The 27,464-nt window shown below is 41.2% G+C and overlaps 1 protein-coding gene across 2 annotated transcripts in view; it reads right to left on the bottom strand.

The window, feature by feature from the left end:
* Nucleotides 1–309: 309 nt before the first annotated feature.
* GCH1 (GTP cyclohydrolase 1) overlaps nt 310–27,464 on the bottom strand; it is a 33,960-nt gene continuing 6,805 nt past the window's right edge. The window contains exons 2-6 of one of the 2 annotated variants that reach the window (XM_084877835.1): nt 14,449–14,558; nt 9,539–9,594; nt 4,477–4,508; nt 3,520–3,604; nt 310–2,429 (exon numbers count right to left, since the gene is read on the bottom strand). In XM_084877835.1, coding sequence (XP_084733961.1) covers nt 2,303–2,429; nt 3,520–3,604; nt 4,477–4,508; nt 9,539–9,594; nt 14,449–14,558 — 410 coding nt within the window. In that variant the 3' untranslated portion in view covers nt 310–2,302. Of the gene's footprint in view, nt 2,430–3,519; nt 3,605–4,476; nt 4,509–6,270; nt 8,080–9,538; nt 9,595–14,448; nt 14,559–27,464 lie in introns of those variants that run through there. The other variant, XM_084877836.1, reaches the window with a different exon arrangement.

The following is a 27,464-nucleotide window of genomic DNA, read 5'->3' as shown; positions in this document are numbered from 1 at the left end:
CCCAGGGAGCTGGAGTTACTCAAACTAAGCTTAAAAGAACAGGGACACGGAGGCTACTCAGATTCCTCTCTCTCATCCCAGACCTCCCCTTCCCATGACGGCAGGAGCTGAGGACCGTAACACCCAAACCAAATGCCAAGGAAGACAGAGCCCCTCCGGATAATTTGTGCCGTCACTGGGATTTACCTTCCAATAGCTTCCCGGCTGCCAGAAGCCCTTCCGGCGGGCACCATTGCTAAAACCGAATACAATGGAAACAACCTGACGATCTATACTAGTGGTTCAAGAAGAAAGTACTTTCACAAGAACAAAGTTATATAACACTTTAATAATTTAAATAGAATCAACTTCAGGAATATACACACACACATACATAAAATTCAGACAATTTCATTGAACAGTGTTAAAAGTCCCCAAAATGGACTCAAAATCGTGGATATGAAAAGGTAATTTTAAAGCACTACAGACCAGAGTAAAACAAGGCGGTTATTTTGCATTTACCAAGAAGATGGCAGCCTGTGGATACATGAGACCTTAGTGAGAACACTTCTAGGGGGCATTAGCGCAGAGTCATTTACAGAGGAATACAATGGATCTCAGGAAAATACATTTATAGCTAACAATTTCTTTGGTCCTCCAAGCCACACCTGGTTTTACTTTAACATACCAAACATGAGTTTGAGTACTTAATTCTACTTCTAAGTATCTAAATATTAAGCAGGATAATGTTTTTATTAGCTTCAATTTTTAAAGGAACTAAAAAATCAACCACCACTGTACTTTAGAAACTCCACGTACAGACGATTATAGGAAATGGGAGTAGAGAACTTTTTTTTTTTTTTAATCTCTCCCATTTTGTCTCATCCGAAGCCAAACAAAGGGATCGCCGGGGGAGAGCTAGGACTGCCAGAGTGAAAGCGATCACCCTGGGGAAGTCTTCTTAAGGTAATGGGATGTTTGAGGAGCACTACGTCAGCCAAACAAGAGGCTTCTTCTTCAAGAATAATGAATCGTGTTTGTGTTTTGGCAGGGGCGTTGGGTGGTTTTATTGTTTTACTTTGGCCCAACGCTGCCCCACTAGAGGAGACCTTAAGATAATCATCAATAAGGCAACAGCTTCCTGGACTGAAAGACCTGGACCACTTGAACAGTTACACCGAAGACAAGACCTTCATGGACCACAAGGGAAAGCAGAAGGGGCTTCCAGTATTTTCCAGGGATTCCAGAAGGTTGCGGTGCCTTTTCACAGACACCACCACAGGTCATTGGACACAGGGTGCAGCTCCCGGTGCCGCCCACCACTGGTGCATTCTGCACTCTTTCATGTTCACGGAAGCTGTGGTTCTGTGGACCCGAAAGTGATGAACACTCAAAACTTCATGGAATACTGGGAAAACTACTCAGAAGATAACAGAAAGTTTTGAGGGATCCACAAGAAACACGCAAGGTAAGCTCCCAAGAAACATCAAACGGCAGAATGTAGAGGACTCGTTATTTGTAGTGTCAGTACTAAGTCTCATAAAATAATGGCTTTTAAATAAAGGCAAAGGTAGCTACACTCCAAATGGTGTGATATTCTCATCAAGGCACAGAGAGTTACATGTCAGAATCCCTGTATGTTGACATGAGAACACACTCGTAAACAACTCCAGGAACTAATTCCCGAGACATGAATTTTAAAAGAACAGAAGGTAGAAATGTTCCTTTTTAACTCACAGTAAAATAAAATTAAAAAACGTAGGTAATTCACCACCTGGCCTGGGTGACTAACATTACCACTAGACAGTCAAAAAATAAATACATAAAAAAATAAAGCGTTCATGGCGATTTAATAAACATGATTAAAGTGGAGCCTGGTGGACTTTGAATTTGCAGAGCTGTCCAATAACTTATTTTAAGCACTAACACCACTTTGGTTGGGGGAATGGCAGAAGCGGTATATTGGCCATAGTTTTCTCCCATTCCCAACACTCCTACGCTTATGAACCAGATCACCAGGCTATTGGAACAAAATACACACGTTCTTCCTCCCCAGCATCCTCTGTTATCGAGCGGCAGTGATAACGTAACACTACTGGCAGTGTGCGTGAGCGTGGCCACCAAGCAGCGGCAGGAACAAAGCAGCGGGCCCGCCCCTACATTAAAATTAACTTTATTTGATTTGCAATAAATAATTACTAAACACAATTAGTGTCAAGGAGTACGTTTCACGATTGAGAAGGGGATTGTACAAACAATTAAGACCAGACAACCAATGCTGCTAGAGGCGTGATCTGCAGAGCACACGGCGGACACTGCGAGTTCAGCTCCTGATGAGGGTGAGGAACTCCTCCCGCGTCTTGGGGTCTTCCCGGAACACGCCCAGCATCGTGCTGGTCACAGTCTTGCTGTTCATTTTCTGCACCCCTCGCATCACCATACACATGTGTCTGCAAAACAAGCCAACGAAAGGAGAATAAACAGTTATTGGTCTGGTTTTAAAATAAAAAGCAGGCCAAAATGTTAAATCTGATTAAACTGGGTTTACAATAACCATGTTTGTCACTTAGATAAATTTTATCTAAAAAAAATACAAACTTTTAAAAAATATATATTTTATTGATTTTTTACAGAGAGGAAGGGAGAGAGATAGAGAGCCAGAAACGTCAATAAGAGAAATACATCGACCAGCTGCCTCTGCACAATCCCTAGTGGGAATTGAGCCTGCAACCCAGGCATGTGCCCTTGACCAGAATAGAACCCGGGACCCTTCAGTCCGAAGGCTGACGCTCTATCCACTGAGACAAACTGGCTAGGGCTAAATATATATATATATTTTTTTTTTTTAATTTTTTTTAGTTTAATATCTTCTATTCTTCTCAGCTGTCGAACCCTTACGGCATCCAACAGGAGAGGGGAGAAAGGGACAGTCTTCCTAGGTGAAAATAATACAGTGGTCTATGAAGATACAAGCTCAAGATAAGAAGAAATCCAGAGTTCTCACTTCTTCTGTTTCCATGACCAAGACAGCATTATGCTAGCTGAGGGGTTCAGAGAAATGGTGAAGTACGCTGGGCTCACCAGCCAGAATCCAGGACGCTGACCACAGTGAGTGTGAGCGAACTGGCGCAGCTGGAGAGCACGCACAGTAGAGTCCATGCCGGGGGAAGCGGTGGGAACTTTGCCCACAAGCTGCATGCGATTCTCACAATGCCTTCTAACTGAAAGAAGTGTCTTCTGGTGCCCTTTGAACCCACCCTTAGTTCTATTTTTTTTAATATGTGCCAAAATATTAGAAAAACTCTGCTTGGAGCAACAGAGAGCTAAAGACGAAGTCAAGAGAAGATATACAACGCGACTGCCTGTGCGAACCACTACGCCTAAGCTCAGGACTCCCTACTCTCCCCCAGCCCCCGCCCCCAAACTCACACACACACAGCAGCCTCCCGTGCCCTCGTTCCCACAGTGGCAACACGGTGAGTGAAATGAATATCCGTTCAGGCACCACCATGACGTTATTACAAGCAAACACGGACTTACGTTGCTTCAACCACGACCCCGACTCCAGCAGGCCGCAGGGCTTCCGTGATTGCTACGGCAATCTGCTTCGTAAGGCGCTCTTGAACTGTGGATGTGACAGGGAGCTCAGTTTAAGTGTCTCGCACAAACAGCTGAACGTTTTTGCTTTCTCTAGAACATATAAAAATCTCAAAATGCAGACTTCCGAGAGATGTAAACGCCGAGATGCAGCAGCTGGCTTTGTCTGCTGCCTGGGCCACTGGAGGCCCCTGTCCCATGCCCGGCCCTCAGGGCAGGTGCTGCCCAGAGCTCAGGAAGCCGGGCGCCCTCCAGCACCCCTGGAGGGGATGGATTAGAGCAGCCACTGTCTCTCCCGGTGCAGCAAGACCAACGGGAGACTGGTAACAAGCACCTCCACCGAGGAGAGCAGAGCAAAGGAAAAAATAGCTCGGCAACAGGATTCACAAGGGGGTGACAGTGTGACTATTGAATTGTACTCAGAGCGATGCTGAAAACTGGTGATTTAACCTCAAGAATGCAGTTCCACAGCTGATCCCTGAATACATACATTCACGGCAGCACTGCACCCCTTGGGAAGCTGACACATCTCCCAAGTTGTCTATCAGAGCGGGGGTGATCAAATGAAGTCGCAGCACAGCCGTGCAATGGGACGCTGAACAGCGGGCAAAACAAATGAGATACTTACATGTCTGGGGGGGAAATGTTTAAGATGTAAGGGGGGGGGGGGAGATAGGGAAAAAGAGAAATGAAGCCCATTATGTATAATATGAGCCCGTTTTAAAATGCAATAAAATAATTTTCTTTTAAAACATTTGGATATGCATAAAAGAGTGAAGGAATGTATACAGCAAACATTTTCTGTTTTATATTCCTAGGAGGTTTTAATTTTTTAAGTCATGTGTATTATAAGAACAATAAGAAAATTTTTTTCAGTAAAAAAATAGTTTTAAAATTTACCTTGTAATCTTCTACTATAGATTTCTACAATCCTAAAAAAAAGAAAGATTTGTTTTAGTTAATGATAAAAATTTTTAAAGTGAAATTGCTAAGGCTTCCTCATAAGACTAAAAGGACTTCATTGAAGCAATGATAGGATGTGGACAGGAAACCAGTGCTCACAGGAGGATAGAAAGGTATAAAAACCAGAGGACAACGAAGAGGGAAGGCCTAACCGAGACCAACTAGGACAGAGTGGTGTGTCCCTATGGCCCCAAAGAGAGAGAGAATTAAGAATATATAGTTCACTCACAAAAAACGCAATTACAGATGAGTAATTTTAAAACTCTCAAGTCACCAATTCTAAGCCAAAACTCAAGTGTTCTAATATATATTATTGATTTTAGAGAGGAAGGGAGAGGGAGAGAGAAACAGAAATATCGATAATGAGAGAGACTCATTGATCAGCTGCCTCCTGCAAGCCCCTTCCTGGGGATTAAGCTCGCAACCCAGGCATGTGCCCTTGACCAGAATTGAACCCAGGACCCTTCAGTCCGCAGGCTGACACTCTATCCACTGAGCCAAACCAGCTAGGGCTCAAGTGTTCTAATTAAACATATTGTTTAATCAGAGCTTAAAGTTCAAGTTAAAAATAAATATTTGTTCATTTGTTCAATGTCAACTATTGTGCCAACTAAACCTATTATAATAATCAGATTAGAATTGAACAGACACCTCTTTATATAAAAGGTCCATCTGAGCAATCAAGATGATTAACCCCCTCCCAAAATAAAAGCTGACTGATCTTAGCTTATAACACAATCTGTCAAAGGATGATTTTTCTCCTCTCAACAGCTTTCACTCTAGTTGTGAAATGTAAAGATGGCCACATGAATCACCCCTCCTATTTCTTTCTCTGTTATTATTGATTTTTAGATAAAGGAAGGGAGAGAAAGAAAAAGAGAAACATCTCTTTGTTGTCCCACTTATTTATGCATTCATTTGGTTGCTTTTTGTCTGTGCCCTAACCGGGCATCAAACCCTCAACCTTGACGTAATGAGGATGATGGTCTAACCAACCGAGCAATCTGGCCAACGCTGTGAATCACCCATTTTAGAATAATTATTCACACTGAGGACCTTTAGTCGTGAATTTGGACTCAAGGTTCACCTCGTCTATGTGGCATTTTAAAGCTCTTCTCTCCAATATGACCCTCATATAAAACTGGCAACTTGCACCTTTATACCTGTTACAGCAAATAAAGTCAATAAATGGTGGGTTTCCCTAGTCACTGCTCAACCTGATTCTTCTGTGTTCCCAGCAGGCAAACAACATTGAAGGAACTCCAATATATATGTTTTTTATTTTTGTTTAATTAGTATAATTATTTTGAATCCTCACCGGAGGATATTTTTTTCCATTGATTTCTAGAGAGTGGAAGGGAGGGAGGAGGGGAAAAGAGAGAGACAGAGAAACACTGAGGTGAGACACATCAATTGGTGTGGCCCTACCGGTGCTATGGAACCTGAAACCCGTGCCCTGGACCGGGTTTTAAACCCAAGACCATTCAGTGTGCAAACATACAAAATATGTGCACCAAAGCATTTTTTTCTTTCTTGACGGTATCCTCAAATGGTAGACTATACTTACAGGTATCAAAGACTGGTTAAGTGAATTCTATTAATCAGTCAATGAAATACTATGTAACCATTAAAAAGGACTTTGGACTTTTGGGACTAAAATATGTACAAGGGATTTTGATGTATTTTAAATAGAATTTAAAAAGTTGTAGTACAAAATGTAGAGTATGATCCTTTATTTATTTATTTGGCTTTGTTTTGTTTTGGTAATTTTAAAGAGCTTTGTTTTTGTATTTTCATAGAAATTTTCCAGAGGATAGTGAAAGAAATATCTGGTTTTGATTCTGGGGAATAAAAATAGGAAAGAAAAACTTTCCTTTCACTCACTCATTTGAATTTAGATTTAACTGGTATGTATATGTATATAATTGAGGAAGGGGGCGGGGGGGAGATGTTCTCTTTGTAATCTAATGCCTCCCCTGCCTTTTTAACTATCTCCCCATTCCCCCTGCCCACATCTCTTATTTCTAACAATCAGACGTGTTTCCTATGCCTTGCTCCTACCCTCTTATCTGCCTTTGCTTAGGCATTAACTTCTCTTCCGCTTAGAATTCCGCTCAGCCCTCCACCTCTGGGTCTGTTCAGCCACTGCCAGGCCACAGCGACCTTGCCTCCTCTACACTGGGAGCTCCAAACCAGGCGCCTGCATGGCACCTGCTGCCTCATACTCTCACCTCCTTCAGGGTGGAGGCTGTGTTCTACTTCTCTCTGGCACGGTGTCCTTCCCCGGAAGGCGCTCAATAAATAGACTAACCACGGCTGCCACGAGGCACGGCAATTCAAAATTCAAGATTTAATGCTGTTCACTTGGTTATTAAGGCCAGAAAAGTAATACACGTTCAATGGATTTTTAGCAACAAAAGGAATTTTTTTTTTCTTTTTTTTTCTTTTTTTTTTAATATGGGACGTTTCACAAACTTGCGTCTCATGCTTGCGCAGGGGCCGTGCTAATCTTCTCTGTATGGTTCCGGTTTTAGTGTTTGTGCTGCCGAAGCGAGCATAGCAAAAGGAATTTCTATTCAGACTAGGTTTACTCTAGAATTCTACTAAAGTTCAACCAGATCAACTCACTTCTGGCATTTTCTTAGCACTTAAGGCTTTCCTGTTGGGCTGATGATATTTGACTTCTGTGGCACTGAAAGGTCATTCGTTTAAAGGCAAGCACATCACAAACTTCACGTACAAGAGTAAAATGAACAGTGAAGTTGTGCAAAGACATTCAGCTCCCTTTATTACTCTTCATTCCCTGAATATTCCTACTTCTTACGAGGAATAAGCAAGTTGGATAAAAACTTAGCCTTCTTGCCCTAGCTCATTTGGCTCAGTGGATAGAGCATCTGCCTGTGGACTGAATGGTCCCAGGTTCTATTCCAGTCAAGGGCACAAGATCAGGTCTCGGGCTCAATCCCTAGTAGGGGGCATGCAGGAGGCAGTCTCATCATTGATGTTTCTATCACTCTCTCCCTCTCCCTTCCTCTCTGAAATCAATAAAAATATATATATATTTTAAAACTTAGCCTTCTTTTCATTTAATAGACCCTTTATTCAAATTTTTTTACAATAAATCTGAAACTAACATACACTCAGTTTTTCGTTCAGCTTTCCTTCCCCCATACAGTACTCTTAAATTTTAATCCTGTTCATTTAAGGACAAATCTCCAGGCTAATAAACAACTCCTTTGTATTGTTTCATAAAAGCCTAATTATTTGAGATCTTTTCCTTGCACTAGGAAAGGAAATAACCAAAGATGATTTCTTCTATTTTCAAGTTACCATTTATTCCAAGATCTCACTGGATCACTCTGGAACCCACTTCCATAAAGTGTTACCTATGGTCTATATATGGTGGTCTTTGAGAGAAGGTGCTCACCTTAAGACCAAGGCCTATGTAGTCTACCAAGCTGTTTCATAATATGAAAACTCTCTACTACATACCTTTTACAGTGGGGCAGGCTGTGAATGGCACTAGCAGTGCCAGAATACCTACATGGGGAAGATGCAGAGTTGGCAATAGGAATTACAGTAGGGTTCATTACCCCTCACCACCAATACCCTTTCTCAGTCACCCCTTGGCACCGCCAATGGGTGCAAATCCCTGAAAGGTGGAAGGTGTTTCTGGATTTGTGTTAAGAGCCTTATTGCTGTGAAGCACTTACAGCTGAGACAATAACATCCTTTCAGAGCTCTGTCTGGTGGCAAGATTACTGACCAAGAATAAAGTCAGACACTAGGAAAGTTAAAATTTTCTCTTCTACTTACTTTCTCCTTCTACCCTAGAGGAAATGAGTGAAAAGAGAGTGAAAAAGAACAGCCATGGAAGGCAACTGCCAGGCTGGGTGGTTTTTACAGTATCAACATGGACTTGAAAAAGATCTGGATCATTTCAGGACTGAGGCAAAACTCAGTCCAGGTGGGGAAGAAGCAGAAACACCTCAGAGCCACAGAATAGTCACATGATCATGACCAATTTTGATATGGTCACTATAACCTCCATCAAGCTATGAAAACTTAGCTTGGCTTGTTGTAAAAAGTATGTTTTGGAGGGGGGGCACTTGACTGTGTATTTATTACCTATTTTTCTTCATTTTGTTCTTAACTCTCTCTCAAAACACACACACACACACACACACACACACACACACACACACACACACCCCTCCCAGGATTTCTCCAGTACTCACTATTTCTATACAGAGAAATTACAAAAAGGGGCATTAACATACTGGTAATGGATCTATCCAAGATAGATAAACATGGACCTTCAAGTTGGATGCCAGTTAGTTGATTACCATACTCTCTTTCCTAAAACCCTAATAAAAATGACAGCAGAAGAAAAATGTTTAAGGGAATGAACATGTAGGCTAAAGAATAGAAAAGAAACTGTAGCAGAAAGGAAAGAAGTGGGAGAGGAGAGTAGGCACTATCTTGGAGGAGAGCTGAGAGGAAGACACAGACCTGTTTCTGCAAAGGCAACGAAACCAGAAGTGAACTGATTGGCCCTGCATGACCCCAGAGAGATGCCTGAAGGCAGGGTTGAGACCCCACATGATGGTTGTTTGAGGAAAGCCTGAAAACAGTGCAGTGCAGTTACACCCCTGCCAGGTTTCTTCCCCCGCCCCACACTGTCAGCTAAGCCACCCTGAAAGGACCGGAGCTCGGGTCCTCTCCAGTCAGGAAGGCTCTACAGAGAAAGGCGTGAGCTAGGACTTCAAGGATATGCCAGTGGATGAAAGGGGTGGCAGGGAGGTGATGGGGGAGTGAGGAAAAGCACATTTGTATTTCAGGTCCTGTCTTAGTCCTCTAAGTCTTTATACATTTTAAGTTGCAATGCAAGCTCGACGTTAGATCCACACCGGTCAAGAAGGAAAGCCTGCTGAGATCCTCGCTGTGCAGGCCCAGGTCCGATAAGCCTGCTTTCCTATTCCCGCGCAGTCATGCTTACCTCGCAAGTTTGCTGAGGCCAAGGACTTGCTTGTTGGGAAGGTAACCGATGTGGACCTTCGGAGGAGACAGAAATGATGAGCTAAGTGAAAATACAGCACTTTCTTGTGACAAAATAAGGAAATAAAGAGACATGATACAGAATGTTTTTATGAAATTCAACTCATAAATGTTTGAATTTGTTTCTTTAAAACATCTAGAAGACGTAAGATTTAAAAAATAGAGCACATAGGTAGACATTTAAAATTTACATAAATGCAGTAAAAGGAAAATATATAAGAATGATTCTATTAATAATGATTCTATGAATATAGTCATGGTATTTCCTGGTGAAGTTAAATTCTCTTTACAGTCCTTAAAGTCTTTCCTCTGTTGAGGAGAAACATATCAAAAAAGTGTAAATTATCTTGCAGCAACAGTAAACTGTAGGCAAGGCTCAACCAGTGTGGCTCAGTGGTTGAGCATCAACTCATGAATCAACAGGTGCCCAGTTCAATTCCTGGTCAGGGCACATGTCCAATTACAGGCTTGATCCCCAGTGCGGGGAGTACAGGAGGCAGCCAATCAATGTCCCTCTCATCGATGCCTCTATCTCTCCCTCCTTCTCTCTTTCTAAAATAAATAAAAACATTTTTTTAATGGAGCCATAAAAGTCTCCTAGAAATGGTTGAAACTATAACTTTAAAAATTGTCATTCCACACATCACTGTAGCCTTAACAATCCCACCCCATTGTACAGAAAGAGGGGTTCCATGCCCTTTGTCATGCATGGGGGCCTCATTTCTAAGCTGCTGGAGAGTGCCAGAAGAGCCCAGATGCAAATGTGACTACAAGAGCCTGGATCCTACCACTTATGTTTTTTTTGGTGTGGTTTTTTTTTTTTTTTTAAATATATTTTATTGATTTTTTACAGAGAGGAAGAGAGAGGGATAGAGAGTTAGAAACATTGATGAGAGAGAAACACTGATTAGCTGCCTCTTGCACACCCCCTACTGGGTATATGCCTGCAACCAAAGTACATGCCCTTGACCGGAATCGAACCTGGGACCTTTCAGTTTGCAGGCCGACGCTCTATCCACTGAGCCAAACCAGTTTCAGCAACACTTATGTTCTTATAGAATACTATATAATAAAAATGTAATATGCAAATGGTCGTTACACCATAAAGCATAACAACTAATCACATAACGACCAGATATGGAGCAGCAGGAGGGTGGGGCATCGAGCTGCAAGCAGGCAGTGGAGAGCTAAAGGAAAGGGCAGGGCAGCAAGCTATGGGGGAGAGGGGGGAGCTACAGGAGGGCGGCGAGCTACTGGCGAGCTACTGGCACACGGATTCATGCACAGAGCTACTAGTCTACTATAAAGCAAAGCCATTTCTATAATCTTAATAGGCACTGATTAATATCTAATATGTAAATGTTACTTCTCTTTGAGCTATGCATTGGGTATGGAGAAAACATTCATTCTCCATAAAAGCTAAAGGTAAATAAATGATCATTGTAGGCCATCAATTAACCTAATATAAAATTATAGACTTATTTGCATCATGGTGAGCCAGCATTTGTTGCATCTGTTCAACTACTTTTCTATACATGTGAATAATTGATCTAGTAATAATTAGTGATTTTTCATCTACTGTCACTATGCTGTGGGAGTTTGCAAATACCCACACATCACCTTCCTGGTCAGCAGAAGGAGAAAGTAAAGCAGCTCCTAAATGTTACTTCATTTAGGTATTCAAAGAAAATTAGTGAGTTAGAACTTTCCCATAGAATCAAGGCCTTTGAGCCACTTGAAATGTTTATACTAAGGTGCAGAGCTACAATCTGTGCATTGTTTGTACTATTTTTTATCTTCCTAAAGATCCTAAGTCATTTAAATGTCCATTTTAGAAAATCACCACTGAATATTGTATTTAAAACAGAATTAGCAAAAACACAAACACAGCCAAAACCGGTTTGGCTCAATGGAAAAGCGTCGGCTTGGGGACTGAAGGGACCCGGGTTCGATTCTGGTCAAGGGCATGTACCTTGGTTGCGGGCATATCCCCAGTAGGGGGTGTGCAAGAGGCAGCTGATCGATGACTCTCTCTCATTGATGTTTCTAACTCTCTATCTCTCTCCCTTCCTCTCTACAAAATCAATAAAATATATAAAAAAAAACAAACAAAAAAACAAAACACAGAGGTGCTCCTAGCAGAAAGCAACAGGGTATAGCAGTGAGATACTGTGATTAGGAAAAAATATGTATTTGGTCTTCATCCACCATTCCTGACTCATAGTTCCCAAAATCCTTGGAATTTCTCAGGTATTGAGGAGGAGGGGAGAGTATATTTTGTTATGTTAATGAAGTAGCTTGGACAGTGCCTAAGAATGGGACCTGGTTGCCAATGGAGCCTACTAGGGTGATGAAAGGATTGGAACTTCCAGTCCCACCCCACCTCCACACATACCACCCAGGAGAGGAGGGGAGAGAGGCTGGAGGCTGGATCTATTGGCAATGGCCAATGATTTAATCAATCGTGACTATACAATGAAGACTCCATAACCACACAAGCAGATGGGGTCCAGAGAGCTTCCCAGTTGCTGAATGCATGGGCCTGTGGGGAGAACGGCACGAAAGCCCTGTGTCCCTTCCTATGGACCTCCCGCATCACAGCTGTTCTGAGTTATATCTGTTCCCAATAAGCCAGTCACCGAGTAAGTAACATGTTTCTTTGAGTACCTGTGAGCCATTCTAGCAAATTAATCAAATCCAAGGAGGGGGCTGCCAGGACCTCCAATCTGTAGCCAGCTGGTCTGAAGCACAGATCAGAACCTGGGTTTTCAGCTGGCTCCTGAAGTGTGTGTTGGCAGGATGGGCCTCCAGACTGAGGGCTGGAGGGGGGTGGGGGGGGGGCGCATTCTAGAATTAAGCCCATAACTTGTGGTCTCTAATGCTAACCACCTCCAGGTAAACAGTATGAGAATTGAGTTGAATACTTAGATGCCTTGCTGGCTTTCTGGAATGATTTGTTGGTGTGGGGAATTCACCTCGCCATGTTGGAATTAAGTCTGAGACCCCTTGAGAAGTGGTGAGAGACTGAGTCCAGGATCAAGCTCCTGGGTCTGGCCTCAGCCAAGTCACTAACTCCCTTTGAACAGAATAGATGGTATTTGTGCGTAATGGAATATATAGCAGTGAAATGAAACAAACTACAGCAATAGGCCATGACATTAATGACTTAACAATGTGGAGCAAAGGAAGCCAGATACAGAACACGTGCTGTAGGTTCTTTCCATTTATATATATATATATATATATATATATATATATATATATATATATACACACACATATAGTCATGTGCCACTTAACAGAGGCAAGTACTAAGAAATGTGTCCGTAGGCCATCTAGGTTATGTGAACATCACAATGCACTTACACAAACCTAGATGGTACAGCCCACCACACACCTAGACTATTTCTCCGTGGGGGAGGAAAAATATTTTTCCCCTCTATCCTTCTAGGTTCTTGGCTGAGACTTCCCTGTAATAAAAGATAGATTAACAGGAGAAAAATAAAGTTTAATGGCACGTATATCTTCTGTATGCATGAGAGACACCCAGGAAAAACGGAGAACTCTGCAAAGCCACCACCTCAAATACCATATTCAGCTGACAACAAAAGAAAATATTAGGGGTAGGAGAGTCAGTTAAGGGGATTTACCAGGAAAAGCACAGTAACAAGGGAAAGGTTGTTAAGCAGATTTAAGTCATTGTCTTCTGCATTGATAAGAGATAAGGTATCACTAAGATAGGAATTTCTCAGGTCCATTATTATCTTTTGGGTTCCTTAATTAACCCAAAAGTCCTTATGCAGCACATGACTGTAGTTAAAAAACAAGCAAAACCAATCTACCTGTGCGGACAAGAGGTGGGTTAGGAATTAGAAAAGGGTCACGAGGGGAGTTTTCAGGAATGCTAACAACATTCTAGTTCTTGAGCTGTTCTAGTTCTGGATCTAGATCTTGATATGTTCTGGGCACTTTTCTGTTTTACTTCTATAAAAAATAAAAATACAAAATACTTTAACAAAAATATTAAATTTAGGTGATGAGTATATAGGCATTCACAATACTATTTCCTATACATCTTCTGTTAGAAAATTATTAACAAATCGTCAAAATAAAATAAATTTTTTATATAGGGGAAGGGAAGAGAATGGACAATTCTAGGTCCTAAACCCACAAGTTCTCAAAGGTATGTTAACTCCAAGCTAGATGACATTATCTAGTTAGAATGAGACACACTTTTCTGAACATAGAAAGGGTTGGAAACAAATTAAATCCACTAGAACTGTAACCTCTGCTGCAAAAAATTCTGCATCATTACAGCTCGTGTCACATTATACCAAAGTCTATCTTGGCCCTGGCCAGGGAGCTCAGTTGGTTAGAGCACCATCCTGATCCTCCAAGGTTGTGGGTTCAAGCCCTGGTCAGAGACACACAAGAATTAACCAATGAATGCATAAAATAGTGGGACAACAAACCAATGTCTCTCCCCACCTCAAAACCAATAAATAAGACTTTTTAAAAGTCTATCTTGAGTCAAACATTATTTAGTCAAAATAAAGGACACAAAGGTTTTCAGAGCCTGCAGCAACTACCTAGGAAAAAAAGAGAGAGACTTTAATCTCATTACTTTAACCCTATTAACATGGCATTTGCAGTGAAATCCTTTCCCTGAGGGCCTTCTGTCACTGTTTATATTTTGTTAATTTCAAGCAATTAGATTAGTCAGGTAGGTGAAGAATGAAAGTTTATATGTAATTGTAAATATCTGGGATATTTGGGATTAGGTGACAATTTTAAAGCTTGAATTAAGGGGTTTTTTTTAGATGGTTAAAAAAACAACAGAAAAAACCTTACCTTTCCAATAAATGGAACTAGATGATGTTCACACATGGAAAACATATCTATGTCCTTCACAATCACCATCTCATCGTGATCTTCATCAAATATAGCATCGTTTAGAACATCTGAAATCAGAGGCTTGCTTTAGTAACATTTCCAATTTTGTGAAAAGATACAGAGCAGAAAACCTGACAATCTCTGGCGATAAATAAACTGACAATCCTATTAATCCTAACTAACATATTAAGGGAATGCCAATTAAAATTAGTTCTTTTTCTCCCATCAAATTAGCAAAGTCTTTTTCTTTAAATTATGGGGGGAAATTTTTTATGATATAGTATTACATAAAAAATTCAGGATTACAAATATATATGCAGCATGAGAGAGGGAAGGGAAGGAGAAATTATGCAAAACAAAGAGTGGCTATTTCTGGTGAGAAAAATAGGACCTTTTCACTCTCTTCCTTACATTTTTTTTCATACCTCACACTTTCTCTATTATGGATGTGTAGAAAACCATCTCTGAGAAAAATAAAATCCTTAGTCTTCTGACTTCTGAGGCCAGATCCACACTCCTATAAACTTCACCTTTCTTATTAATCCCTCAAATAATTTACTTCTCATAAAATTTATAGTTATTGTTTGCAAGAATCAGGCTTATTCTAAATAGCTGCCTTCCTCCTTCCAAGGGAAATAAATGCTACAGTCTTTGTGAGTATGCTTGCCCAGGGTGTCTCTGGGTAATGAGCCATGTTTTGTTTAACCCGTGGACTCTGGCACATATGGCCAGACATGCAACAGACACTTAGAAACAAAACACTTCTATTTTAAAAAACTGCACTGATTTGAGGACAGTTGGGAGACTAGGTACATTCAAGACACTGAGCTGAGTGATTTCAAGGACTTGGGGATGCCCAGTCTGCACAGAGAAGAGAGAAGCTGAGTAGAGATTTGCAGCCACCTACAGCTACTTCTCCTCAGAAAGGCAGGCTGAAGTGTGAGTCACCAAGAAGATGTGCAAACGTCCACCCACACAGCCCGACCTTCCGTGGTCCCACTACCACTACAACAGAGGCTCACAGATACTGAGTCACCATCCAGCCACTTAGCATCCCTGGAGTCAGGCTATTCAGAGACACATTTGACTGTGTAGTAGAAAAGTCATTAGCGTGGTCAACAGAAGTGAACAAGTGGGGCTTAGACACACACCCACAAACACGACCCCCATTAGGTGAGGCTGGTAAAATCCAGGAGGAGAGGGCTCAGTGCCTTTCTTTGGGTAAGCACTCCTCCAAAAGCAGATTTCTATTCTGAATATTCCACCCTAAATAACCTTCAGTCATATTTCTGAATGAATCTAAAAATAGATCCTTAGTGCTCCTCAGCGTAGACTGGATTTCTCCAAGATTTTAGTGTAATAGTGCCAGGCATGGCTTACTAAAATCAGTTACGCAAGGAATCTTCCTGAAAGTAAAAGCCAACAAATGAAAATATTTCTTAAATATTCTTTAAAGAAAGCACAATGCCAAAACCGGTTTGGCTCAGTGGATAGAGTGTCGGCCTTCAGACCATAGGGTCCTGGGTTCGATTCCGGTGAAGGGCATGTACCTTGGTTGCGAGCACATCCCCAGTGGGGGGTGTGCAGGAGGCAGCTGATTGATGAGTCTCTCTCATCGATGTTTCTAACTCTCTATCCCTCTCTCTCCTTCTCTGTAAAAAATCAAAATATATTTTTTTTAAAAAAAAGCACAAAAGAGAACTGTCGAACGAAGGAAGTTCTCATTTGTTTTCCTTGGCAAAGAATGAGAACGTCCCCCTTCTAAGCTCTAACAACAACCAGAGGGCCCATGTGAAAAGCCAGCCCTCAGGTTAGGCTAAGTAAGCATCCAGCTCCATCACTAACTAGACCTTAAGCAAGACACTCTGTACCTCAGTCTTCTCAGCTATAAAATGGGCATGAAAAAAGTGCTCCTTCACAGCTCCTAAGGATTAAATTAGGTAATCTACATGGGTTTAGAACTATGCAGGTGTGTAAGTGGTAGCTGTTATTATTATGATTACAATTAAGATTGAGGATGTTAAAAAAAAAAAAAGGATGGAGGATGTTGTCAAACTACGTGTCCCATGCACACTGATGTACACCAGAACTTAAAAAGCAATAATTTTGATTCTAAAAAACCAACTACAGAACAGGAAAAATAGTAACTTTATAGTGGAGAAATCTGGCAGAGAGTATCATAAGCAAGTGAGCAGTAATAAGACATATTTAATAGTGTGTAGCTCCTGATATAATATGAGAAAGGCACACCACCTCTCTGGTATTCTTCCCAAAAAATCTGTAACTGCAATCTAATCACCAGACAGATGGGGGGACATTCTACAAAATACCTAAATAAGTACTCTTTTAAAAGACATGGAAAGTGGTCCTGGCACAAGAGCAACAGATTATATATATATATATATATATATATATATATATATATATATATATCTGTTCTAGAGAACCCAGAAATCAACCCAAGCCATTACACTCAATTAATATTTGACAAAGGAGGCAAGAGCATGCAGTGGAGTCAAGACAGTTCCTTCAATAGATGGTACTGGGAAAATTGGACAGGTACATGGAAATAATGAAACTAGACTACCAACTTATACCATACACAATAAACTCAAAATGGATAAAAGACTTAAATGTAAGTGGTGAGACCATAAAAATCCTAGAAGAAACCATAGGCAGCAAATCTCAGACATCTTTGGTAGCAATATTATTTCAAAATAATACCATCCTGGAATACTGTGCAGCTATAAAATAGAAGAGTCTCTTACCCCTTGAGGGACCTGGAGAGTGTTATGCTAAGCAAAGTCAGTCAGTCAGAGAGAGACAAGTATCACATGAACTCACTCATATGTGGAATCTAATGAACAAAATAGATCCAGAGACATTGAAGCATGGAACAGACTGATGAGTGTCAGAGGGAAGGTGGGGTAGGGGAGTGGGGAGATTAACCAAAGAATTTATATGCATATTACCACCCATGGACAGAGACAAGTGTGTGTTGAAGTTATGGAGGGGCAGGGGGACGTGGAGGAGGTCAATGGTGAAATAAAAGGAGACATCTGTAATACTTCCAACAATAAAGATACTTTAAAAAAAAAAAAAAAAAAAAGACGGTACATCTACACAATGGAATGTTATGCTGCCATAAAAAAGAAGGAATTCTCATCATTTGCAGCAACCTGGATGGAATTGGAGAACATCATGCTGAGTGAAATAAGCCAGTCAATGAAAGAGAAACACCACATGACCTCACTCATTTATGAATAATAAAGAACATTATAAACTGATGAACCAAAAGATATAGAGACAGTAAAACAACAAGCAGACTGTCAAATTACAGCGTGGTGGGTAGGGAGATCTGGGGAAGATAAGAGATCAACCGAAGGACTTGTATACATGCATGTAAGTACAACCAATGGACACAAAACTCTGGGGAGGGAGGGTATGTATGAGAGGAGAGGGGGGCAATGGTATATGTACACAGATAATAATTTAATAAAAAATAAATTTTAAAAAAAAGACATGGGAAGACTGAGAAGCTGTCACAGATTAGAGGAATCTAGATGCAATGAAAAATCTAATATCCTAATAAACTCTGTAGTTTAGGCAATAGTATTTGTACCAAAATTAATTTCTTAAGTGTTGGTAACATTACAGGAAGCTGGGAAAGGGTAGACAGAAACTCTCTGTACTGTCATTGTTATTAAGCTCTAGGTCTAAAATTATCTCATGGAGGAGCGGAACAGAGCAGACCATCGAGGAGCGAGCAGAGCTGTCCAACCGGGGAGAGGCCTGGCCCCAGGGCCATGCTATCGCTGAGCTGTTTTCACAGCCATGCTGTTTCAAACTGAGCTGTTTTGCACTGAATAAAGTTTCCTTCTTTCCCACAGCCTTCCCCCAAATCAAAATAATTAAATAAGTAAAAGTATTTTGAAATAAAAACTTTTTGAAAAGGCAGTATTTATCAACAGAATGTATAAACAATGGAGCACTACTCGGAATAACTTCCAGTACCTGTACTAACAGGGTTGAATCTGTCACCATGTGAAATAAGCCACATGTGCACGCACACAGAACTATGTCTGAGGTTCTGGGAAAGGCAGATACCACGCTGGCAAGCAGACAGGTGGTTTATCAGGGACCAGAAAGGTGGGGCAGAGGATTGGCTACAAAAGAGTAAAAGGAAACTATTTTGGCTGATGCAAACAATCTTTGCCGCACTGGTGGCTATACAACTGTATGTATTTGTCAAAACTCAGATTATACACACTAAGTTGGTGAATTTTAATGAATTTAATATATACTTTAATAGAGCTAATTTTTAAAAATAATTTTTTTTAGAAAATTGTAGTATAATATGCAACCTTTTGTGTAAACAAATTAGAAAAAGGGAACATACACACATACCTATGATTATCTTCAAAAGCAAACACTAAAAGATTAAATCAAAAAGTGAATAAAAATGATTACCCATAAAGGACTAATTGCAGAGAAGAGATATGGATGGAAGTGAGACATATTTGAATAAATTGGTTATAATTTTCACTTTGAAATCATGTATGCTTTACATATTCCAAGTTATATCAAAAGGAACAAAACTAGTGTCCCTTACACGTCCAGCTGCTTGTGTGGTAACGGAACACTAATGTTCCCTACGTCCCATTTCATTAAAATGAACCCAGACTATATAAACTTGACCTGGCCAAATCATTTTTCTTCAACAGTAATAAAGTTCCCCTGCTATATTTATGTTTTGCTTCAACATATCTGAAAGCTACCATCTGTGGCTAATAAGAACAAAACACTATCACAGATTGTTTTAATTTCCTGCCTGTTATCAGCAACAAGAAGGTAACCCTGGAAACAAGGATTTATGACATTTTATTTCCTACAGTAGGTTATAACCAATAAAGAGAACCAAAGTAGCTCCAAGAGTTAAAGGTTTGTCTATATATACCAACACCACACACATACACACATACACTCACACACTCTCACACACACACACACACACACACACACACACACACACCATAGAAGTACATATACGTTTCTTGTACCATTAATGACAGCAAACAACCCTGCTGGGCAGCTGTCTCTCAAGTATTTAGTCCCTTCCTAAAAGTACGGGCCCACTGTAGGACCCCAGTACCTATTTAAGCATCCCCACCCACAGAGCATGTGGGCCCGAGAATTTGCATTCCTAACAAGTTCTCAGAAGATGCTGATGCTCCTATCTAGGAAACACTTTGAGAGACCCTGTTTTGACATATTTCACGGGCTGTGCCGTTACACAGAATCTTCACAGCTTTAAAATGCTCCTCCTCAAACAAAACAGGTTTCTGTTGGGGAAAAGGGAGGTAAGAGGAAACTCCTTGGATATTCCCCCCTAAAAGGAAAATTGCATCTAATGGGATTGCTTTTGAATGAGTGGCAATAGGAATTAGCACTACCCAGGGCTGTGGTCAGCAAACGGTGGCTCACGAGCCACATGCGGCTCTTTGGCCCCTTGAGTGTGGCTCTTCCACAAAATACCATGGCCTGGGCGAGTCTATTTTGAAGAAGTGATGTTAGAAGAAGTTTAAGTTTAAAAAATTTGGCTCTCAAAAGAAATTCCAATCGCTGTACTGTTGATATTTGGCTCTGTTGACTAATGAGTTTGCCAACCACTGACCTAGGGTGTTGGGTGATCAGCACCAAAAATTAGAGAAGGGAGCCAGAATGACACACCTATGCTTCTCCCTGGGAGGGCAGAGCTAAGAGACACTGGAGGAAGACTGGGAACATTGAACAGGCAACCAGGTCTGCCTGCTGGTTTTAGAACTGAGAGAGAACAAGACAGAAAGCAAGACCTAAAAAGCCTCTTTGATCTTGGCTGGAATTCAATCAACTCAAGATGCTAATAAAGATGGCCCCACCCTTCCTGGAGAAAGGTCTGAATCCCGGACCCAAACCTTCCCAACACCAGAGAAGCACCTGCCAGCACGCAGATGTTAACGCTATCTTCTCCCAACTGTGAAAGTCGGCATTGTGACTTCAGGCTTTGGGAGTTTCCACTGAGCCCTGTATGCCATGTACAGGGCCAGAGTTAAACATAGATCCCCTATTTTATCCAATTAATGTGTCAGTCTGTACCCTGTGATTACTTCCTTAAAATAGATTTAAAGAAGGGGGACTCCAAAGAAACTCGTGTGGCCAAGGGAACATAAGAATTCTTACTGCAGTATTATGGATAATAGCAAATATTAGGTCTTTAAATCTGCATCGGAGAAAAGGATTACACAGTTTGAGTAGAGTCAGACAATAAAATATGAACCAGCAGTGAATGCGACTGAATCTGAGCTGCATTTATAATTTCTGGAAGCCATGTCCAACGCAAGAGCAAGTATCAGAAGCAGTAACAGATGTATAAGTTATGGTCTATTTAAATGAAGTAGGAACAATACTATCTGTTGTTGGTGGGCATACACATAAAATAAAAATATTAAAATATTATATTTTAATATAATATTTATAAGAGCTAGAGACCAAATTCAAGATAGTGGTTAACTCTGCAGAGGGAGGGTAACAGGTTCTGTATTTTTAAAAGCAATTATTAATATTTGCTAAAACTGAATGTTGATTAAACTAGTTCTTTATACTTTTCCTTGCATATCTGAGACATTTTATTAATTGAAAAAGTTTTAATTGAGGTGTTCATACACAAGCTGGTGTTTTGGAGGTTTTTTCCCTGAGGAAAAACAGCAAGAAACCTGGATTGCCTTTGCACGGAAGGACTGGGGCTGGAGGAAGATGTCACAGGAAAGACACAGCCTGTTTCATGCAATGCTGCAAACTCCTGCAGATACCTCCCTAAGCGGCAGTCTGCAAGTGAACGGCTCCTGCCCTGAGGGTGGCCTTAAAACTTGCTGCTTCCCACCTCCCTTTTAGTGATTAGGGGGTGATCAGGCTGACAGGCAGAAGTGGTCAGGGGCAATCAGGATGGCAGGCAGGCAAGTAGTTGGGAGCCAGCAGTCCTAGATTGTGAGACGGATGTCCAATTGCCCGTTTAGGGATCCTACCGGGGATCGGGCCGAAATGGGCAGTCAGACATCACTCGAGGGGTCCCAGATTGGAGAGGGTGTAAGGCTGGACTGAGGGACACACACACACACCCCTGCACAAATTTCATGCACCAGGCCTCTATTTTATTAAACAAGACTTTTTTTCCTGACTACAGTAGTAATGTTCTTTATAGTTTATAAGATTATGAAATACCGAAATGAAAAAAAATTAAAGCACTTATAATCTCTCTCCCCAGACACAATTACTTAACTGGCTCTTATGGAACCACAAGCACAATGGTTCAACTTAGAATGGTAAAGTATAGCAATAAATTAAGAGAGTTCAGAGACCTGAGTCCTCATTCGAGCTCTGTGCAGACTGTGACCTGGGCTAGAATGTTTTCAAGGTTGGAAAGGAGTTTAACAGAACTCCCAGTTTCCTGGCTTGCACAACTCAAGGTGTTAGAAATCAATACCAAATATCAACAGTTACCCACTGGTGAGCCTTTGAGATGTGCATAGTAATGGTTAGTGGCTTTCTGAACTAAGGTAGGGAAAAGCACCTGTTCTAAACTATTCAGATTTATTCATTGATAAAACTGAAGGCTGCCAATCATGCACATTATTAACTTTCAAAGTGATCCAGAGTTAAAAAAAAAAAAAAAAAAAAAAGATGTATATTTGCCAAATTTAGTTTTTTAGTTGGATAATTCCGTATATCTTTCACAATCCAGCTGTTAAACTGAAAATGGAATTTACAAACAGATGGTGGTAACAAGGTCTGGTTCACAGCAGTTCTGAAGAAAGACACACCAACCTGATGACTATGCATTTGCTTCAAAAGCCTGTAGTGGGCTCAGCCCTTATCATCTCACCATCACTCTTGCCATGAGATTTCACAGAGATAATTAATGTTATGGAACCATCTGTTAATTCTACCTGATGAATAAGTACCAACAGGGTGTGCAAGCTACCATCATTAGTGACAATGATTAAGGGAGAAGGCATCGTATTTTAGAACAGTGGCTCCCAAATATGGCCAATCATGGAGCTTTGGAAAATACAGCTTCCAGAGCCTCTCTGAGAAATTCTCTAAGTGTGGGGTGAAACCTGGACAAAAGCGATTCTGATGACCAGTCAGGTTGGGAGCATGGGTTCTTGAGGAGTGAGAGAAAATGGGGGTTGAAAAGGGACCCCTACTGGCCCTCATTGGCTGTTTAACAAGGCCAAACAGTGGGCAATATAACACCTCACCGTAAACCCTCATTACAGTCACCAAGTCCGAGGGTGACAATTCCTGCGGAACACTGCGATGTCTGCACACCAACTGGAAAAAGAAGGCCGGGAACAGACAAGTTGGGGAAGGGGTGATAAGAGGGGAAACAGGAGGAAGGAGCTGCAGAGGAAGAATCTGCAGTCAATTTTGCCTGGAGCAGGCAGCAGAAAGGAAGAGTGAAAATGAAGGGAGGACCTCACCTAAGAAGTTGTAGCCCCAAGGTGGGGAGCGGAACCACACACGGAGCAGTAGCATAGGTATATACCAGAGGCCTGGGGGCAGCAAGCGTTTGGTGTGTTTTTTATTTTATTTTGCAGCAATCATTTATATAAAGGAAAAATGACGGGCTGGGAGGAACAATGCGGCTACACTGAAGATGAAGATTTGACCCAGGCCCCAAGGATGGCTAGGAGGAGAGGAAGAGAGGCACCATATCAGATAAAACACAGCAGTGGGAAACAACACCAGGCGGACACTATTTCGGAGCATTTTTCAAATTAAATGTTACCTTCAGTTCATGACCTCTCTCAAGCCCCGCCACACTCTGCGTGAGCTAAAACAGCTATCGTTCCCGTTTCATAGATGATGGTCTGTTTGGAAACATTAAGTTCTGCTGAGGAAGAGCCAACTAGTTAGTGCAAGAGCTGAATGTTGACCCCTGTCCTCTGACTTCCAGATCAGAGCCTCGGTCACAGCAGCGGCCAGAAGTCTGAACCTGACCTACCAGGAGCGTGGACTGAAGGGGAGGGTCAGAGGGAGGAAACCTGGAGTTAGGGCAGGTCACGGTCCGCCATAAAGTCAATAACAGCAAAGGAAACGAGAGAGAGAAACCTGATTTGTTAAAACAAAGCAAAATTAGTTATCAACGTGGGGGTTAAGAGAGGAGAGGGCCCAGGAGAGCAGATAGAACAAGCAGCCTGATGCCAGCGGCCGCTAGAGCCCAGAGTTACTGAGCATCACTCACAAAATACTGTTTTATCAACCATTCCCTGGGTTTATATGAGGAAAACTTCAGTAATGTAATGCCACTTTGACCTTTACTTTTTGAAAACGGGGACAGTTTCAAGGGAAAAAAGAATCCCATTAAATCTTTAAACTAATAAAAGGGTTGTGTGTGTTTTTAAAGGAACTTCTCTACAGAAGTTTATCCTAGGAAACCACTCAAGAATCATTTATCAAACCAGAGTCTTCAAATCTTCACATTTAGATATTTTCTGTCTCCTGGTTGTGATTCTGCGTGAAGAAAACAGCATTCCTGCTAAACACGTTTCCCCTGAATTGAATTAAGTCTTTAGACCTCATTTCCAGTTTCCAGGAATATGAGGCAGGGAGAAACAAGTTAAATGGGAACAAGAAGAAAACAATCAGACAAATCCCACGGGTGGGTCATCTTAAAGCACAACTGACCATCGCTGATACTCAGTATCATGTGGGGAGGTAGGAGGGGAAGATCGCAGGGACTCTTCTGGATTAAACCTAACAATCAAATGCCAATATGTGGGTCTCCAGTGGGTCCTGGTTTGAACAAATCATAACGAAAAGACATATGTGACAACAGGGGAAGTCTGAATACAGATTAGGTATTAAATGATTTGAAGGAATTAATAGTTAATTTTACTAGTCATTCTGTAAGTGGTTAAGAAGGAAAAAAAAAAAAAAACACCACCACTTCCTAGGGTGACATTTCACCTCTGAATACACATTTCTGATTTGCTCTCAGTGAAAAAATAGAATATGCCAATATGGCAAAATGTTCATTTTGAATCTAAGTGGTAGGTATATAGCTGTCCATTATACAATTTTGTCTATTAAACTTTGCATAATAAAAAGTAAAAGTGAGCCGAAACCGGTTTGGCTCAGTGGTAGACCGTCAGTCTGCGGACTGAAAGGTCCCGGGTTCAATTCCCGTCAGAGGCATGTACGTTGGCTGCAGGCACATCCCTGGTGGGGGATGTGCAGGAGGCGGCTGGTCGATGTTTCTCTCTCATCAACGTTTCCGGCTCTCTATCTCTCTCCTTTCCTCTCTGTAAAAAATCAATAATATATATATATTTTTTTTAAAAAAAAAAATACATAACCCTATAAAAAAATTTAAAAAATAAAAAAGTAAAAGTGAAATTCAATGTCATTTCCTAACAAAGAATATTCATTTTCTTGGTATGACTGTTCTACCAACTAATCCAACAATTCCTCTTCTAGTTAATAGGGGGCCTTATTAATACACTAAAACCTCACATGCTAGTAGGACAAGCAACTGCTCATTCTTCTGGTAGATGTGTTTACAATATTCCTGAGGGATAGTCGTTAAATAATGGCTTTGTCTAATCAAAGGGGCTACAGGTCAGGAGACCACAGACCGGAGAGGGCATACAAATGAAGAACCTTTTCAAAAATCCACCTCATAAGAAAAACAAGAGACGTGTTACCATAGAAACTATTTGAGTAGCTTGAGTATTTCAAAGGAAAGCAGCACTTGTAACAAGGAAAAAAGTCTGAGGTCCTTGCTAGGACCTCACCTGTCAGCTGCTGAAAGTCTACAGGGTGAGCAATGAGTCAATACTGGCCAGCAAACCCGTATTACGGAGACCTCAGCATGACAATTCAACTCCTCGTCTAACCACCTCTCCCTGTAGACCAGATCATAAAAGTCTTGACGTGACTTGTATAAATAAGACATAAATAAATAAATAAATAAATAAATAAATAAATAAAGTAAGTAAGTAAGTAAGTAAGTAAGTAAGTAAGTAAGTTAGTGAGGATGCTGTGACTTGCCCAGACTAGTTGTTCTTCCCAGTATACCAGGCTGAGTCTTTGGACTCCACCCTCAAAAAGCTCCATGTATTGTGGTGAAGAGCAAATAGAAAGAAAGAGATGGATATTAAAGTGAAAGAAAAAGCAACACGGATAAGCATGGCTTCCACTGAGGCAAACCCTGAAGGTACTGACAGCTGGAGGCTGTCAGCTAACTACTCCTTGCGCCTGAAAGGCAAATAGTGTCTGGTGGGCATTCAGAGTGGTGCGCCTCCGTGGTTACCTGTGTATTAGCAGGGGCACTCTTATTTTGAAGGAGCGGTCAGTTAGAGATGTATGATCTATAGCAGCTCTATGGCCCCTCAGCGGAACTCCAGCACTCAGGGCCTTCATCACTGCATCTTATCACAAGTACATAAACTGTACAATAGGTATCATTGTATTTTAAGCCATTTTAGGAAGACGTGCCTTGTTTGGGACGTTGGGTAATGGCCTCTGTTGAACTGGGCACTGATTCCTACTTAGAACAAATAAAAACAAATATCTGTTCAGAAAACATACCATGCCTCACAGCAAGAGCTTCCAAATATTCAATCCAGAACTCAGAAAGGGCCAGTTTCCTCACCTAACCCTGGCTGCTTATTCACAGAGCTCTAGAGAGGCAATGGCTGTTGATAAATTGCGGGAGAAGGGAGGATTCCCTCGAGGTTAGCAACCTAAACTAAAAAAGATAGAAAAGGAAGATTAGAAGAAGAGAGTAAATAATAAAGGCTAAATATTGCAGAACGAGCCCCGTGTAGGACGTGTGCTTCATCTCCAGCTCCAGTGTGGGGATGAGGCAGAGTGGTTTTTCAAGACACACTAGGCACTAAACTAACATACCAAACTGGCCTGGTGAGGAGATGGTGATGGAAGATTAGGAAACAAATGCAGGCAAGAGGCTGGGACATAATAAAACCTCATAGCCATGGCGAGGAAAGACAAAGGAAAATCAGCCAAGTGTTTTCAGAAGGAAGAGACCCACCCGATTTTAGTATAATCACATTGGCACTAGGGATTGGAGCAGAATAAGCTAAGAGGCATTGCAGACAGCTGAGAAGTTACCGTACTTCAGGTGAGAGGAGGTTAGGAGTCAAAACAAGAGAAGATACTGAAACTGGTTTGGCTCAGTGGATAGAGCGTCAGCCTGCGGACTGAAAGGTCCCAGGTTCAATTCCGGTCAAGGGCACATACCTTGGTTGAGGGCACATCCCCAGTAGGGGGTGTACAGGAGGCAGCTGATCGATGTTTCTCTCTCATTGATGTTTCTCTCTATCCCACTCCCTTTCTCTCTGTAAAAAATCAATAAAATATATTTTTAAAAAAGAGAGAGAGAAGATTAGACAGTCTAAAGATACTCAAGAAATAGGACTTAGAGCAAGAATAACCAAGAGGAAATTCTTTTATTTTTTCAAATAATAAGAAAAAAGACTAACAGATAAAACAACTAATTACAAAGGCTAGACCAACTAGCAATGTGTGTTTGAGTAAAGTTCATTTGAAAGGCTAACTGGCCAGAATAGGCTTTAAAACATCTGAGAAAGGAGCCAGCCCTAATGCCTTCCTGCTGATCTTTAAAAAGTTTAAAATGAACCTAAATGCTCTGAAAGCTTCACTTAATTTTTTAATATATTTCTGTTGATTTTAGAGAGTGAAGAGAGGGAGAAAGAGAGAGAGAAACATAGATCAGCCTCCTCCTGCATGCACCTTGACTGGAAATCAAACCTGCAACGTAGGTATGTGCTTTGACCCAGAATCAAACAGGCGACCTTTGGGTGCATAGGCTGATGCTCAACCAACTGAGCCACACCAGCCAGAGCAAGCTCCATTTAATTTTAACTTCGTGGTACAGACAGCTATGAATA

Source organism: Pipistrellus hanaki (genome assembly GCF_964339955.1).
Source record: "Pipistrellus hanaki genome assembly, chromosome: 1".
Taxonomy (NCBI): domain Eukaryota; kingdom Metazoa; phylum Chordata; class Mammalia; order Chiroptera; family Vespertilionidae; genus Pipistrellus; species Pipistrellus hanaki.
This window is presented reverse-complemented; position numbering and strand designations above follow the sequence as displayed.